At 47.6% G+C, this 17,394-nt stretch overlaps 1 protein-coding gene across 1 annotated transcript in view; it reads left to right on the top strand.

Moving 5' to 3' along the window:
- Positions 1-17,394, top strand: part of GC (gamma-glutamyl carboxylase) — a 66,942-nt gene that overhangs the window by 5,694 nt on the left and 43,854 nt on the right. The window contains exons 3-5 of the mRNA XM_070532320.1: positions 9,268-9,423; positions 15,390-15,555; positions 16,488-16,566. Coding sequence (XP_070388421.1) covers positions 9,268-9,423; positions 15,390-15,555; positions 16,488-16,566 — 401 coding nt within the window. The remainder of the gene's footprint in view (positions 1-9,267; positions 9,424-15,389; positions 15,556-16,487; positions 16,567-17,394) is intronic.

Raw genomic sequence — 17,394 nt, 5'->3', positions numbered from 1 at the left:
TAGCGAGCAGCTGTGCTGTTTTCATAATTACGACTCACATGCTCGCTCATACGAGGTCTGCCACTCTGAAATTGACAGAAGACCTTAATCAACACAAAACTGTTAATTCAAAATAGTGAAGAAAAAAGAACGTTAATGGCATAATTTTTCACAATTAGCATGCCATTCTGCAAGTGCTGGAACGACTTCGCACACCGTCGGCGTTCGCGGCCAAAAAGTAGTGCGCTAGTTACACTATGCAAGAAAAAAGTAAGTGCGTGTGCTTCATGGAAAAATTAACTTTGTGAAAATAGTGGTAGCGTAGCCAGAATTTATTAAGTGTGAGCATGACCCGCAGCAGCCCACGTAACACGGGAAATGCGCAGTCATACATTTTCTAGACCGCACTTCTTGCTCAGCGTCCAAGCAATTTCTCTCGGTTGTAAAAAGGAGCTACATCGCTGATCTGTCGAGCGAATCCTCAAACGCGGAGCCAGCAGGCATGCTTCTAAATCAGTGTCTGGGATAGAGCATAATGTTAATGCAATATCGGAAGCAACCGCATGACCAAACCCGAAATGCGCGATAACATTTCGATCCACATCGCTCAGTAAGAAGCTTTATTTACAGTACGCATACTTATGTCCTACCGTTTTTCTTGGGCGAGGATATCCGCACACAGATGCATAAAAACAGTTGCTTGCAGTCCGGTATTTTTCACTGGCCACCCAGCGCCGCAACGAACTTGGAGCATGCTATTCATGTGCGACTAGCCAGGACATCGTCGGGCTAGTTGCCATTTCTACGCGGTCCTTACAAAGATTACGCCAGCCGTTGTCAGCATGTACTCACAAGGACATACAAGTCGCATTTCACGTACTGAAGAACGCAAGCCACGGTCACGCAGCACGAAAACACAGTCAGAACCTGAGCCGACATCACGAGTCAGTGAGCAGCTTCGAGGTATACCTAAGCCTTTTTCCGCACTTGAGAACGTTGCTACTGCATTCAAGGTTGTCAGCAAAGTGATCACAGCTAACCCACTTGAAGCTGAGATACAGTGAGCTTCAGGCACGCCTATAACACTTTCTGGAAGGAAATACGGGAAACAAATAGCTGTCCCGGAACGACACTTCACAGATGTAAGCAAACCGTCAGCCATGTTCACTGCTGACTCCACCGAACGCGCCCGGTCTCTGGCGCGGCGCACAGCCTCATGGGAAGTGTCACGTGACCAACTTGTTTCGGCGTATGGGAGCTTTTTAAATCTCCCTGTCGGAGTCACAGGAGAACAAGATTTTGCAGCGGAGTAAAATCGCGTCATGTCACCTTAAAACTCCCGCAGCTAGCCAACGGAGTGAAACGAGGGAATGGCGCTGTTTTGCTCCCATACATTGGAGTAAATATTCGAGGAGGGGAGGTTTTATGGCACATCACCTGTTAAGAACTCCCAGATTGGTTTATTTTCGTTAACAGTTTATGCTCCATCTGACGTTGCACAGCGTTTAGATTTCTTATTCCGCATTAGTGAGTATAGTAACACTGATCGTATACTTATCCTTCTCGGTTATTTTAACAGTGTATGCTCATCACGAGACACAACAAGTACTACGCCGCATCGTCAGGCGGTAAAGTTAAGGGATATCATCAACGACTTCGCTCTTGAAGATGTGGGAGGATGTGTTACCGGTGGGCATGACGTCCAATTCACACATTTTCAAGGTTCTAGTCACGCACGCTTAGATCATGCATATGTGTCGATGGACATTGTGCATTGGTGTAAGGATTATTGCATAACCATTCTCTCATTCACTGACCATTGCTTCTTGACGTTTAGCATTTGTTGATTTCCTCTGTGAGGGCTTCGATTGAGGTCTCATCGAGGTTTCTAAGTGCCTTGTTAGTAACGCCGTCCAACAAAATCTGGAAGAACGGAGCACTATCCAAAGACTGGAAAACGGCCCTCATCGTACTCATCCAAAAGCCTGGCAAGGCGCCCAACATCTATAACATTAGACCTATCTCGCTGACGTCTTGCGTCGGCAAGGTAGCCGAGCACGCTGTCCCAAACAAGCTCTCGAAGCATCTCGAATAAAAAGATATCTACCCCGCAGCAATGATCGGCTTTAGATCCGGGCTATCCACCCAAGACGCCATGAAGCTCCTCAAGCATGAGATCATTGACGCAGACACGAGAGACACGAGAGTAATCCTAGGGCTAGACCTCGGAAAGGCATTCGATAATTTATCGCATGACTACATACTCGACACGATCTCCAACCGCGACCTTGGCATGAGACTCTACGCTTATACAAAATCATCCCTGAGCGACAGAACGGCCACCCTCCGTCTAGGGAAAATCAAGTCCCAGAAATACAAACTCCGCGGCAAGGGCGCACCGCAAGGTTCTGTCATCTCTCCGACGCTTTTTAACCTTGCGCTAGCCGGCCTAGGCAAGAAGCTGGATCAAATCGAGAACGTCAAATACACGATATACGCAGATGACGTAACGGTCTGGGTCCCCGGAGGTAGCCTGGGATCAATTGAAAGCGCTCTGCAGCAAGCGATCGACGCGATCGAGGAATACCTCGCTCCCTCCGGCCTGCGATGTTCGCCTGCGAAGTCGGAGCTCCTCGTCTACAAACCATCGTGAAGTGGTACCAAGCCAAAGAACGAAATCAGAGACACACACTCCATTACTCTCAGAACAAAAGACGGTGGAACCATTCCACACGTCAGCAAAATCAGAGTCCTCGGGATGCTCATTGAGAGCAACGGCTCTAACGCCGCGACAGTGGAGAAGATCATGACAGAGTCGAGTAATGCCTTGAATCTCATACGACGCGTAGCAAACAGACAACACGGCCTTAAGGAAGAAAATCTCCTCAAGCTAACACACGCCTTTGCGCTATGCCACTTCACCTACGAGGCGGCCATGCACAGATGGAAGGTAGCGGAGAAGGACAAACTCAGTGTACAACTTAGGAAGCTAGTCAAACTAGCGCTGGGAATCGCCAAGAACACCGAGACAGAGCTCCTGCTGCAACAGGGGGTACACAATACACTTGAAGAAATAGCCGAAGCTCAAGAACGGGCTCAATGGACAAGACTCTCTGGAACCAAACCAGGTAGAGAAATCCTAGCCAAACTAGGTCATGACACCACAGTAATGGAAAATCTATATTAAAGCGTTCCGACGGACACACGCAACTCCTACACGGTTCGCCCACTCCCGCGGAACATGAACCCCGCGCACCATCAACCCAGAAGGCTGGCACGCGGATCGTTCATCCTGCGCAAAATACGCGATAAGAAGATATTAGCCTGTTTCGTAGACGCGGCACAGTACCCGACCAGGAAGGCCTTCGTTGCCACCACGATCAATAAGCAAGGTCAAGTCACAAACGCTCTCACAGTCAAGACCCACAAGCCCGAGATATCAGAACAGGTCGCCATCGCACTCGCGCTCACAGACCCGACCACCACCCACGTCTACAGCGATTCACACTCGGCCGTCAAAGCCTTTCAGAAAGGAGCAGGTGCAAGCCAAGCACTACAAATAATCAATAGATCCGCACCGCTGCAGCATCACACCATCTGCTGGTTCCCGGCACACCTCGAAGATATCGAGGACGCCCCTCGCAATCTCAATGAGCTGGCTCACAGGAGCACGCGAGACCTAACCCTCCGCGTCGCCATCTATTCTGGTCGTGACCACCCCAGCGAGAATCGGGACCCTACCTCCACATATAACGAGATAACAAAGCACTTTTATTTAGACCGCAGAATACACAGCACACCTAACAATAACCTCACCAGGCCTCAAGCCCTCACGTTCAGAATGCTTCAAACAAACACGTACCCCACGTAGAACAGACTACGTCACTACATGCCTGACCTATACAAAACATCACATTGCGAAAACATGGGGATCGTCAGTGGGCTCCATGCTACAGTTATATCGAGTCCTTTTCATCGGATTCCTACGCTATAGCTCTCCCGTGCTTGCTAAAACATGCAAGTCAAATCTTCGAGAACTTCAGAGCGTGCAGGCGCAGGCACTACGTGTTTGCCTAGGCCTTCCGTGGGGCGCCTCAACAGCAGGAACCATTATAATGGCTCAAGACCATCCTATCACGACTTACATTAGCACCGAAACGCTTAGAGCCCATATTCGTCATGTTTCACGGATGCAGTCAAGCTCTCTTGCGTGCCTGCCAGAATAACAACCACAGGCGTCCTTCTCCAACAAAGTCAGCATCCATCGTGCTTCCTTACCATAGGGCTTCACACACTCAGCACGTTCAAACTCAGCTTTGTGGTGTTTAAAACAACCTCAAGTGCGTCTTACGGTTCCAGGGATAAGAAAGAAGACCGACCTGCCTCCCTTGGCCTTGAAGCAAGCAGCTCTGGATTGTTTGCACACTTTCTACTTTGATCGAGTCCACATATATACGGATGGTTCTTCCACTCAGACAAGCTCCACCAGCGCAGTGGTTATACCCTCACGATCACTAAGCATCCAATACAATATTTCTCACTTGACAACATCGACCGGTTCGGAGCTTGTTGCCCTCCGAGGTGCCGTGGATTATATTAATAGCCAACCGGCTAATCGGTGGGCAATATTCTGCGATTCAAAGGCGGCCTTACAATGTCTTCTGTCATCTCTTCGTTGCGGGTCATGTGAACAACTCGTGTCGGAGATACGAGAAATGCACCATCACACGATCACGAAAGGACACGACGTCGTGTTTCAGTGGCTGCCTGGTCATTGCGGTATCTCCGGAAATGACCTCGCTCACGAAGCTGCTAGGAAAGCACACGAAGGAGCAACCGTTGTTTCTATACCTTTATCGCGGACTGACGCAGCCCAACAGTTAGGCAAGCTAGCGCACTCTTTGACATTGGAGAAGTGGCACACACCTAAATTCACTCAACATCGATTGCATTCCCTCGATCCCTCTATGCAACTGCGGCTGTCACCAGGTCTTCCGCGAAATGAGGAAACAGTGCTGTGCCGCTTACGTTTGGGCGTCGCTTTCACCAATGCATATGCATTTTTGATTGGAATGGCTGATAGCGCCGAGTGCAATGCCTGCGGTGTCGAGGAAACCATAGAACACCTACTGTGCTACTGCCCATCTTTTGAAGATGAAAGGCAAGACCTCTGCCCAGCTCTCAATCAGCTAGATGGAAAGCCATTCACCTTGAACAAGATCTTGGGACCATGGCCTCGCATATCGCAGCTACAAAAGGCCACAAAAGCGCTGCTGCTATATTTGAAAGATACCGGATTGAGTCAGCGTCTGTGATCCGGACTGAGTGACCGACTGATATCCCCAGTGGACTTTCTCTTCTTTTAATCTTTCCGTCCGCCTTTCCCTTTCCCCAGTGTAGGGTAGCCAACCGGGCTCAGTCCTGGTTAACCTCCCTACCTTTCATTTATCATTTTCTCTCTCTCTCATATTGCGAAAATTGCCATAGCACACTAGACGTACATCACTTGCTCTGGCCGTGTGGTCGGACCCACGCAAACAAGGATCAAGACTCCGCCAGACTACAAGAAGCATTACGCAGCATGGACCTGGCGGAGCAGCTCTGGGCCGTCCAGCGAGCCCACGATGCGGCCAGGGAGCTACAACTCCCGGTCCCAACGTGGGAGTAGCCCGCTCTATGGAATCTTGCGTCCCGCAGCCCGCAGGACCTTTCATTAAAGTTATTCCATCCATCCATTCATTTAGCATTTGCAGTAAAAAAGAAAGAAAAGGACGCTTTAACTGTGATTCATACAAAATAAATAATAAACTACTTGATGATGATGTTTTCAAAACTTCAGCACTAGAGGGCATACAAGAACTGTACAAAGACAATAACTCAGAGATTGGGCCGAACAGGGAAACGTCTAAACGAAATATTAAAATGAAAGCTATAGAAAGAAGCAGCATACTTAAACATGAAGAACGAATTCATGAGAAACTGCTACGTTCGAACTTTCGAACTCCCGCGGACCTACCGCGAGCGGACCTTCGTGAGTGCTGGACACTAGGCACACGGACACATGATCCGACTCACTGTGCGGAACGTCGTGCGGGAATAATGCTGACCTCAGCTTCGGTGTCCACCAGGTATTGCTGGCCTGTGGTTCTGTCCATGACATGATATAGGCGACGTTTGCTTTGGCCCTGACCGGTTGTCACCATTCAACGTCGGCCGGCTGGTTTCCCTGCCATGCGCAAGGACGCGGAGGCAGTGGCGCGCCTCCTGCCCGAAGCGGCGGTGATAAAATCATACCCGTGGTGACGCTTGAGATCGGGAGCGTTCTTATCTTGTACGCCGTGATCTACTTGAGCTGCGGTACCTTCCGTGACAGGGTGGAGTGAGATGACACTCCACAGCACAAACTATAATTGTTCAAGGCGATTGAAAAGTGCGTCGATGGTTGGTGGGGGTAAACATTTATTTCACTTATTTACAGAGAGTTGAGCACGACCTTAAGGGCCGGACCCTTACAAAATCCAGGAGGGGTCCCTAGTCCGGGACTCCTATGGCCTCCGCGGCGACTCGGGCCCTAGCCACGAGAGCTCTTTGGCTCTGTAAGGTAGAGCAGCCAAGCAGGGCAGCCTCCCAGCTCTCTCGGGTGGGGGGGAGGGGGTAAAGGGGAGGGTAAGCCGGGTTAGAGGGGCAAGCCCACACCATGTGGAAAACGTCCGAGAACGCGTAAACACATAGTGGGCACTCCCCAGAGAAAGCAGGGTTAAAGTACTGTAGTACTGCCGGGCACAGTACCTTGTTAGTATAGAGACGGATGAGCCAGCGCTCCTCTGCCTCGGTCAAACCTTTAGCGAGGGGGGGGGGGGGGTTAAAGCGACCGTGAGGAAATTGGTAGAGCTGAGTGATTTCGCGGAAAGTAATGGCCGGATTTGGTTCTAGATCCTCAGATGGCGGATGTTGAAGCGATGCCCGGTGGTTGAGCGCGTGGGCTGAGGCATCAGCGGCCTCATTTCCTTCTAAACCCGTATGTTCTGGAGTCCAGATGACGATACGCGTCCCGGGACGGTCCCGGTACTTGCATTCTCGTAAGATTTTAACGCGACAGCGTTAAGGAGCTCGTGTCGCAGAAAAGCCGGTGTCATCGGCGTCGGTGTCTGCGGTGTTGGCCGTGAGCGATAAATACCAGCAGGCACTTCATGATTAAAAAACAACTTGCAAGGTGCGCTGGGTGGGAATCGAACCAGGGTCTCCGGAGTGTGAGACGGAGACGCCACTACTGAGCCACGAGTTCGATGCTTCAAAGCGGTACAAAAGCGCCTCTAGTGAATGCGGTGTTGCCTTAGAAACGAGCTGTTTCTAACGCTCAGGCGTGCGTCGCTTGCTCAGGCGCACATTTCGTTGACGCGCCGAACGCTGCGTTGCTCGACGCTCACCGCGTCCGATGCGGGGCGCGTACTCGCTGCGCCGTAGCCCATTGTCTTACACCCCTTGGCGGGTCGACGGGAACGCTGTCGCGTTCCACTCTTGAAGGCGAAGCTTAAGCGTCCTCCGATTTTTTGCGGCGCAGCTGTCTATACGCTTTTTTTCAAAGTTTTGGCAGGCACCCCGGGAGTCGATGATGATGACTCTGGAGTCAGAATCTGCTGCGGGAAGTGCTATGGCGACTTCCTCTGCATGTGTAATGTTGGGGGCACGGAAAGTGAGGCCCTGAACGTGTTCGTTTTGATGGACCACTGCCGCCGTGTACCACCCACCGTGGTGTGGGCCGGCAGCGTCCGTATAGAAGACCCCATGGCGCGATCCATATCGTTCGCTGAGGGCCGCCACGCGCGCAGAGTGGCGGCCATCGTGGATTCCCTTAGCTATGTTTTGGGGCAGAGGGTGGATTTTTTTATTGCACACAAACACTCTCTGTTACTTTCTGTATTCATATATATATATATATATATATATATATATATATATATATGGTGACCAAGCACCGCGTATTTCGCGTGGCAGAGCTGCCTTTCGCACCACTACCAGCGCCTCCCAGTACGCCATGCTTGCCCAGCACCCTAGCATTGAGCGCACGACACTGGGCCCATAATCCGTAATCAAAAATAAGGTACAGCGCGAGAGACAAGGACTGCGAAGACGACATACACAGCGATAACTTCCAACAACATTTAATTTCTTTGCCACATCGTCTGTATATATACAAGAAAGGGCGAGCGCAGAAAATGAAAGGCAGTCACATGGGGTGTTCTAACAGCAAGTCACTGAACTAAGAGCATGGTCACCAGAAAAATAAAAAATAAGAAAACATGAAGTATTACGGAGGCACGTATATAAAAAAGTAGAAATCGTAATGTTTCTTTTATTTTTTATTTTGTATTTTTCTCGTGACCATGCTCTTAGTACAGTGACTTGCTGTTAGAACACCCCATGTGACTGCCTTTCATTTTCTGCGCATGCCCTTTCTTGTATATATACAGACAATGTGGCAACGCAATTAAATGCTGTTGGAAGTCAGCGCTGTGTATGTCGTCTTCGCAGTCCTTGTCTTTCGCGCTGTACGTTATTTTTTATCATGAATTACCAACTAGCTCAAGCAACCACCCTAGTCCCATAATCTGGCATGGCACTGGACACTGGATACTGGGTTTTGCGATAGGGTAGTGACAAAAGTTAGCAGTCTTAGTAACAAAGTGAGTGCCAGGTCGTGGGCCACTCAAGCACAACTATCCGCGAACAGATAATCGCCCTCTCTGGCGACGTAACACACGTAGGCTCGAAGCAGTTCTTGCATGTTCAGCGCCCGGTGACAGCGAGATGCGCATGCTGTAACGTTATCACTTCGCTTTTCTTGCTGTAACGTTCGCCACTTTTGGTACCTTAACGCAACAAAGGCGCGTAAGAAAACATGGTTCCTTTTGTAGACCGGCCACTGCGTGTACTTGCAGATTAGTGCAACCATACGTGCTGCCAGCACTCGGTGCTATGAATATACTGTGACGCGATCATGTCATTACGGTGACAAGCTTCAATAAATGAACCACCACCCTTTATGTACAGGACATCTATCATTCTCAGGCTCCGCTTCACGCATGTTATCAAATAAGAAATGCGTCTCCCAAGACGTACCTGTGCGGAATGACTCCAATGACGTGGATAACTCTTTGTTTGCACCTTGGAGCTCTAGTACATTAGCCAGTTCAGGAGGAGATTCCAAATGATCTCTGACATTGAACGGCAATAAAACAATTTGTCAAATTCCTCCACATTCGACAATTACGCATTTCTCGGACGCAGGAGCAGTCATGATACTGGATCAACCTGAAGAGCGCGGCTTGGCCTTCGTGGAAGAACGCTGGGGTGACCCCAAGGAGTGCCGCTTCCCCTTGTTCTCCTTCTTGAAGCCGCTATCCTTGGAAGGAATGTACTGCATTCACCTGATCATGCTTCTCGGTAAGCCGCATCTCGTTCACTAGACGCCAGTCACTGGGAAAGACTCTTGCGTTTCTTACATATGTAACACGTCCACCTCGGAAACTGACTGATTACATTAATTTTAATTTCTTTTGGGGACATTTATATCGTTGTGCAAGTGCAAGAGAAAGAGGAGGGGGATGGTGGGGGCGGGTCTAACACTGCAAAGTCATGACGGCATATTGCTCCGCCCGAGCGTCTCCTTTTAAAGAACGGAAATGAGCACGCCACCTAGTTAATCACGATGTGAGCAGGTTTAATGCTACCAAGACAGATTAAGGCGATTGTAAGGAGTAGAAGCAGAATACTACCACTGCACCAAGTTCACACCGTACCCACTCAGCACATCTATACTACATCCAGTGATTGGTGACGTTTATCATTACGGAAACCTCACCACTCACTTAATAGGTCGGTGCCTTTAAGAAACTTCACATGGAGGTGAAACACCCCATTCCCAAAAATTTTGCGTCAATGTGGTGCACGAAGCCACTCTATCCCCCATATTCTCAAGCGGTCCTCGAATCGTAGTTTTTCCTCAAATGTATGATGAAGATGATCATGACTTATTGGCATCCCCTTTGAAACGGGTTGGTGACAAATAGTCACCTAGCCAGTTTGAGTTACTCAGATATGCTATACATGCTTTGAATTCTAGCATTTTATGGACATCTCCTCAACCTTTTTTATCTTCCTTAAAACTTCTCACCTACCTGGTACCTATGCCTTTAACGAATCCGGTCGAATCCATCTCTGCCCTGCTTTTTTTTCCACCAGTACTCCAAACGTCTCTTGCTTATCTCGACGGCTGTTCGGTTGATGCTTCCGACAACTTTAAATCCAAGCGCTCCTGGAAGGCGTACGTTACCTAAGCGTTTACTGGGTGAATCCCTTCGCATTGCATTAGGATGTGCCGAGTGGTCTCCTAATTTCTGCAACAGCCTAGACATGCCTCACCTATTTGCAAATATTTGCTCCGGTATGTTATTGCCCTAAGGCAACCAGCTCGAGCCTCAAATAGCGAGGCACTTGTACAGATTTTCCCTTCTAATTTCTATATTGTACAGATTTTCCCTTCTAATTTCTTTCTTCTCATTCTTGTAAATCATCGTGGTCTTTTTTGTTTTCATTCTTTGCATCCAATTTCACTGTCTCCGTTCCTCTCAATTTCTTTCTGATGACTCCTTGTCGTCTATTTATACTTTCAACTACCTTGTACTTGGTTACCAACTTGCTTGACCTCTTCCTTCATTCTGTGTCCACGATTTTTTCAGGCACAGGTACTTAGGCACTTTAGCCGCCCATTTATTTTGATCCATGTTCCTGAGTCTTTCTTCAAAACAAATTTTTCTATGCCCTTCTTTGACTTCAAATGAGGCCCAACCCATGTCAACCTGCAATGCCTAATTTGTGGTTTTGCCGTGGGCTCCCAAAGGCCAACCGGCCTACCGATCTTTGGTTAGCTGACAAGATATCCGATTTTAAGCACAGATAGGCATTTGCGAACGTTAGCGCTGGCATCATTACTCCTTTCCAGATTCCACGCACCACCTCATGATTATTGTGGTCCCAAAGTGCTCTATGTTTCTTTACTGCAGCATTCCACGTTCACCGAGTTGAGCACACCGCCGCCCCTTGACTGAAGACACTACGCTGCTCAGGGAATACCGCGGAGTGTCAATAAAACGCAGTGACCACTATTGTCCAGGGTCGGCACCACTATCTACTTTCTTGAGGAGTCGAGGTGGAGTGTTGAGTGTAGGAACGTTCTAGAAGACGAAGGCATGTTTCAGACCATCAAGGACAACCTTGTGCTCTTCCACAAATTCTGATCATTTAACATTAGCCTGGGCTGCAGGAAAAACCCCAGGTCTGACCAGGCTGCTCTTTTGCATGTTCCCATGTATGCTGCACGGCTGATAGTTCGGTTGCAGTGGACAACGTTTTTTGGCTTTGCTTCTGCATGTTTAACAACTCGTTTGACAGCATCCAGCCACCTATAGCTATAGTGAGTCGGGGATCTCATAAGCAAAAAAAGCAAATGTAAGCTGTTTGGTGCATGACGACTGGCTGTTCCAGCCTTACAATTAAGATGGTAACGAATAGTCACGAGAGGAGGGCACCTCTGTCTCTAGCGTTGTCTGTGACTACCCATGCCTTAAGTTACACTGAAGCTTCGAGTCAGCCCTCGTGATGGCCATGAGGCAGAATGCTAGAAAGAGTAGGTTTCAGGAACGCTTTGGCGTAATATTCAGTAGAGTCTACATCTGACGTTGCTATGTAGACGATTTTTCGACGTAGGTAACTGTTACCGCGCTACTGTTGCCACATATTCACGCTTGTTCTGGCAGCACTGTCAAATGTCGCCTTTACGCAAGAAAAACTGCTACGGCAATGTTCCTTAGAGCCTGCTGCTGTGCGATATCTGCTGCTAAAGCAATGGCAAAATTGATTAAGAGGGGCGTACATAGCTGCCACGTGTATAAAGACAGCACTGAATAAGATGAGATTGAACCAAGTTTATCGAAACAGACAACACAGTTAATAGAAGCAGGTTTCCCCCGTTCTCTCATCAGGTCAATTGGTGAAACCATCCGGCAGAAAGAAAAACGAACAGGTTCTGAACTACCAAGTATAAAAAAGGAAAAAGACAAGAGACAAATTCATGTGGTGCCGTACGTGCACAAGTTTTCGCACAACTGAAGAAAATTTCCTGCTGACATAATGTGAATTTAATTTTCAGTGGCCCTTGCAAGCTATCCGTGCTGTGCAATCGTATAAAAAAAGCAGAATTGGCCACAGTGCACCAACAATCATGATACTAGGTTCACTGACTACCACATGCAGGTTCATTTACCTGATACCGTTAAGCTGTGGTGAAGTTTATACAGGTTGTCCCACATAACTTGAGCCTGTGAAGCTTGGGGTCGGGGATGAAATAGATTGTAGCTGGCTCATGCCGTCGTCCAACTCATCCACGCTGAGGACGTTGTTGAAGGGAGAGGCTTGTTCTCATCGAGAACGAGGAATATGGGATTTACATGCAGCTTCATTTACCTGATACCGTTAAGCTGTGGTGAAGCTTATACAGGTTGTCCCACATAACTTGAGCCTGTGAAGCTTGGGGTCGGGCATGAAATAGATGGTAGCTGGCCCATGCCGTCGTCCAACTCATCCACGCTGAGGACGTTGTTGAAGGGAGAGACTTGTTCTCATCGAGAACGAGGAATATGGGATTTATTTACAGTATCTACATGGAGAACGTTACAGTTCATCAGTCTAGCATGACTGAAAGTGAATGCACACTCAGCAGCCGCGCCACGGCTGCTTATAAACACTCTGTCCTCCCTAGATCCCTAGGTGAGGGAAAACGGCCGTTCAACCATCGACCAATTCGGAGCGTACAAAGCCATCGTAGCCGACCCGCCTTTGAGGGGGAGGGTTTACACACTCACTTCCGCACAGGTTTCACTGACCACACCAAGGTGAAAGGGTTTTCGCAGACGCGGGTCTTGCCCTGAGCAGGCGCCTCTTGGTCCCGGAGTTGACCCCTCAGACAGCGGCCGCCGCGTCTGTTCATTGACTGACGACTTCTAAGACCCGTGAGATGGCGCCGCAAAACAGATTCTTCCAGGAGTTCAACCGCTTTAAACAAACCATGACGGCGACGGCGAATCCACTAACAATACTTGGTCTGCCGACTGCGTGTAGACACCCCGGCGCCGCTCGCTTGGGGACGCGGCGTATTGTCGTCCTTACAAAGCGAGTCACCGCAGCAGACATGCCGGCGCCAACGGGTTGTTGACGAGGCGCATTCTTGTTTTCCCAAAGCGAGTCATCGCAGCGGGTCGGGCAAAGTTCGACGGTCGCTTCCCCGAAAATTGCCAGTCCCCGCAGGTCGAACGTAACAAGCCAAAGTTTTAAAAATGAATGGCACTTCGCATAATGTTGGCACTGGCCTGGAGTTACTCAGGCTATTTTTTATTTTCCCCGTAACTAACGGATTAGTTTTGTTTAATTATTCAGCTTTTTAAGTATTGGCAGCAGACCCCAAGTGTGACACAGAAAGTTGCAGAGCACCTTGAGAAACATCTCAATAATTTTTTTCCACCACGATATATCTCACGTTGCCCTTTTTTCCGCGTTCCAAAGAAAGCCCACGAAATATGAAAAAATACCACGTGACGGGGCGCTTGCGCACTGTTATTGTGCTGCTCTCAAGCGTGCGATGGATGAACAAGGTCGGCTGCAGTGAGACTTGCCCGCGACAGGGCGGTATGCCTGGTGTAGGTATCTGGGCATGCGTCTCTTATCGCATAACGACGCAAATGCGTGATGCTGGCCGCTCGTTGCCGAAGCGATAAAGCGTCTAAGGAGACGAAAGAGAACAAGAACATAGCTTTACTTTTTTAACTCTAGGCCAGCGCTAACATTATGCATTCGGTTCAACTCGCGTACGGAGTGCCTTTCATTTTTAAAACTTTGGCTCAAATTTTGTGGGACAACCTGTATAGGTCAAACGGGACAGTTTTTATTGAACGGGCACGTCAGCACTGCAATAACGTCAAGAATGAGTATGGAAGCCACTTATCGGGCAATTTTAAAAAGTTTGCTAGAGCTCCCATGTTTAAGAAAGGGAAAGAAAAAATTAAGAGGGAAAGGGAAATAATCCCGGCAGAAAGGTGAAAGATAACTGTGTAAGTGTATTCTTTCTTGCTTGATCAGAAAAAGAAAACAATCTTTTTATGAATGTCATGAAAATTATTAACTTTGTCATGTAACAGTGTATACATGGCTGTTATGGGCAGGATGTAAAAAGGCAGGCGTTCTTCGAATAAAACTTCGGTTAACAGTCAGCTCCTTTTCTGGGGTGTGATTTTCTGTGTGTCCTCATTTTAGTCGGGCTGTTTAAACTTGGTTCTGGACATGAACCAACTAGCCATCACCAAGATGTTACTAGAATCTCCTTTTACGAAAAATTCTAGCGTAAGGGTTTTTTGTGAATACGGGTCCTGGGGCCCAATTCACAAAGCTCTTCGTTCGTAAGTGCTCTTTGCCATTGGCCGGTTGGCTTCGCTGATAACATGTTCAGCATCAGGATGGCCTCGAATTTTGCTTTTAAGAACAATTCTAGCGCTAAAGTGTTTTGTGAATGCGGGTCCAGAACTCGGCAGGGCACTCGATGTGCACACTACACGAGCGCTCTCATTCGGCTTCTATAATTCGTAAACACCGTGATAACATGAGGCCACACGTTAGGCTGGACATTATCATATCTTAGCATTTAAAAAGCTCAAATTTTCACTGCAGTATCAAATAACGTGTCGCTTGCACTTACGCTCCCAGATATCACTTGCACGGAGTACGACACATAGCTAAGTTTCTTTATTGCTAGCATATGATAAATGTCCTGCGCATCTTGTTTTTTCACGTAACGCTGGCACACAAGGAAGCGTATACTATATAAACCCGGCCCTTGAGAGGCGCTCATTATAGGGATACTGGACTGCCTATTTAATGAGAGATTGCGAGCAGTGCCTGCGTCGCATTTGTATTTTACGTGATCGCCTTTTCAAAGCAGTCTTCGTGTGTGCGTGCGTGCGTGCGTGCGTGTGTGTGTGTGTGTGTGTGTGTGTGTGTGTGTGTGTGTGTGTGTGTGTGTGTGTGTGTGTGTGTGTGTGTGTGTGTGTGTGTGTGTGTGTGTGTGTGTGTGTGTGTGTGTGTGTGCCCCTTCCCCAGTGCAGGGTGGCAAACTGGATACTTCCGGTTAGCCTCCCCGCTCTTCACACCTCCCTTATCTCTCTCTCTCTTTTGACAAATTGACTAAACAAATTATTTTAACCGACAAATTTTTCTAAAACGATGACATTCGTTTGCTTTACAGATACACTGTCGCGCACGTGTGGACCTCTTTCATGCGTTTTACGAGAGAAATAAACTTGCAGGTGCGATTGGCATCTGTACTGGGGCGTTCTTCAAAAAGAGCTGCATGGCCTTCCTGCTTCCTTATTGGTTCATCTTCCTGCTAGAGAAGTCCAGGTGGAATAACCACAGCTACCTCTACGGTCTAATCACTGTGCTGCTCAGCGTCACAGGAGCTCACCGCTTCTGGTACTGACGGTTTCTTTGTTTAGGCTTTGAATGCACAAATGGGCTAGATATGCGCCTGTAGTTTTTGACGACTAATAGCGAGTTCTTTAAACGAACTTGAACGCTTTTTCAGTGCAGCCAAGAGAAGTTCTTAATGCTCTTCTGACTGAAGTGAACTAGATGGCAATCACTTGGTCTTTATGATGTCCATGCGGCCCTTTTCTTTCTTTCTCTATTTTCACGTGAGCTTAAAACGGCCAACAGAAAGCTGCACCGGCAACGTCATCGCTTCTTCAGCAGAAGTCCCGGTCTGATCAGTGGCGAAAGCTATACTTCCGGGGTCTTGCAGGCTGCTAATCTAGTCGAAATTGCTGCTTCATCCTCATTCACCTGTAAAAGACGAAAATGACTGGTGTGTCCTGTTATGTACAGATATTCAACGAGAAGAAAGAAAACCGAGGTTCCCCGATTTTTACTAGTCAAATTAAAGAAAATGAAAGTGGATAAAAAACTAGTTGTTTTGTTTCATCCACTTTCATTTTCTTTAATTTATCATTTCCTCACTTCAATCAAGTAAGTTTAATCAAGTAATTTCCCCTACACTGTCCTTGTTCTCTTGGTATGGGGTATATATATATATATATATATATATATATATATATATATGTAACAGAAAGAGATAGAAGAAAGCAAGGCGGTTAAGAGGAACGTGTTTTTTTAGCTACTCTAACGCACAAGCTTTTCGTGATTAAATTTCACAATTTCTTTTCTGGACTCCGTGTGCGCGTTAAAGATCACGTTAAGGACTTGCATTCGGCAGGCTTACAAAACTTACACGTAACATTTATTTAACATCCGTGATGTCTAGAACAGGCGGACACACACCGCATGCCTTCTACATTTGGTCAACCTCGATAGCAAGAAGTTTGTATGTTATCGTGTCATTGACGTAGGTCTGTTGACTGTTGGAGGAAAAGCGGCATAAGAAACACCGACATTCCCAAGTGGAACTACGTGCTTCTGCGGTTACAGGTAAGTAACAATCTACTGCGATCGTGCCGAGCACGGCTTACTTTATTCCCTTTCAATGCAATGCCAAGGTAGAGATATGATCACGACAGTGAGAACAGTTTTACTGCATGTGTTTATAATGCAGTTAAACTCTTGCTTCGATCTCCAATAGGTCTTTAAAACAGGAGGGCAGGAAACACCCATAGATGTAATAAATGCAATTCCCACTCTAAAGCTCCGTTATACAACAGAAGTATTCAACTCTATTATTTACCTCAAGACTTAAGTTTACTTCTGCTTCTGCAGAAGTATACTAAGACAAAGCTGCGCTTTGTACTATATCCCTTTCCGCCCTCCTTGCATTTTCCCGCTGTACGTTACTTATTGCATTGTATAATTTAAATATTCTGTGAAGCATATTGAATGTCCAGCCACAGCACTCTTCCTGTAAATTGCGCACCCGTCAATTCACCAGCGAAACTGAAGTATACTTATAAATTATTTTTTTTTCTACCCACACTCCAAGGTAATAAAATTAGCACGGATACATATTTCAGATGGAGCCCTATATTCTGTTCGAGCTAAATATTCAGAATCATCGCACATCGGAAGCATAGTAAACTTAACAACATCTGGAACGAGCTATGCTCACTCGTTCACTCATGGGCGTGATTAGCATGCGCGCATACGTTTGCACTATGGCGTTATCTACGAGCCATTCTGTTTCTAGCCGGCGAGGCACATGACGCCGTGAGCTTTATGCGTATTCGAGTAAGCATCTTTCCACAGATCTGCAAGATAGCTTTCCTGAGCCGTCAGTATGAGACGATGTAGTGCTTGCGTCACGCA

The sequence above is a fragment of the Dermacentor albipictus genome, chromosome 1, assembly GCF_038994185.2.
Source record: "Dermacentor albipictus isolate Rhodes 1998 colony chromosome 1, USDA_Dalb.pri_finalv2, whole genome shotgun sequence".
Lineage (NCBI taxonomy): Eukaryota > Metazoa > Arthropoda > Arachnida > Ixodida > Ixodidae > Dermacentor > Dermacentor albipictus.
Note: the sequence above shows the minus strand (reverse complement) of the source record. Positions and strands in the feature narration are given on the sequence as shown.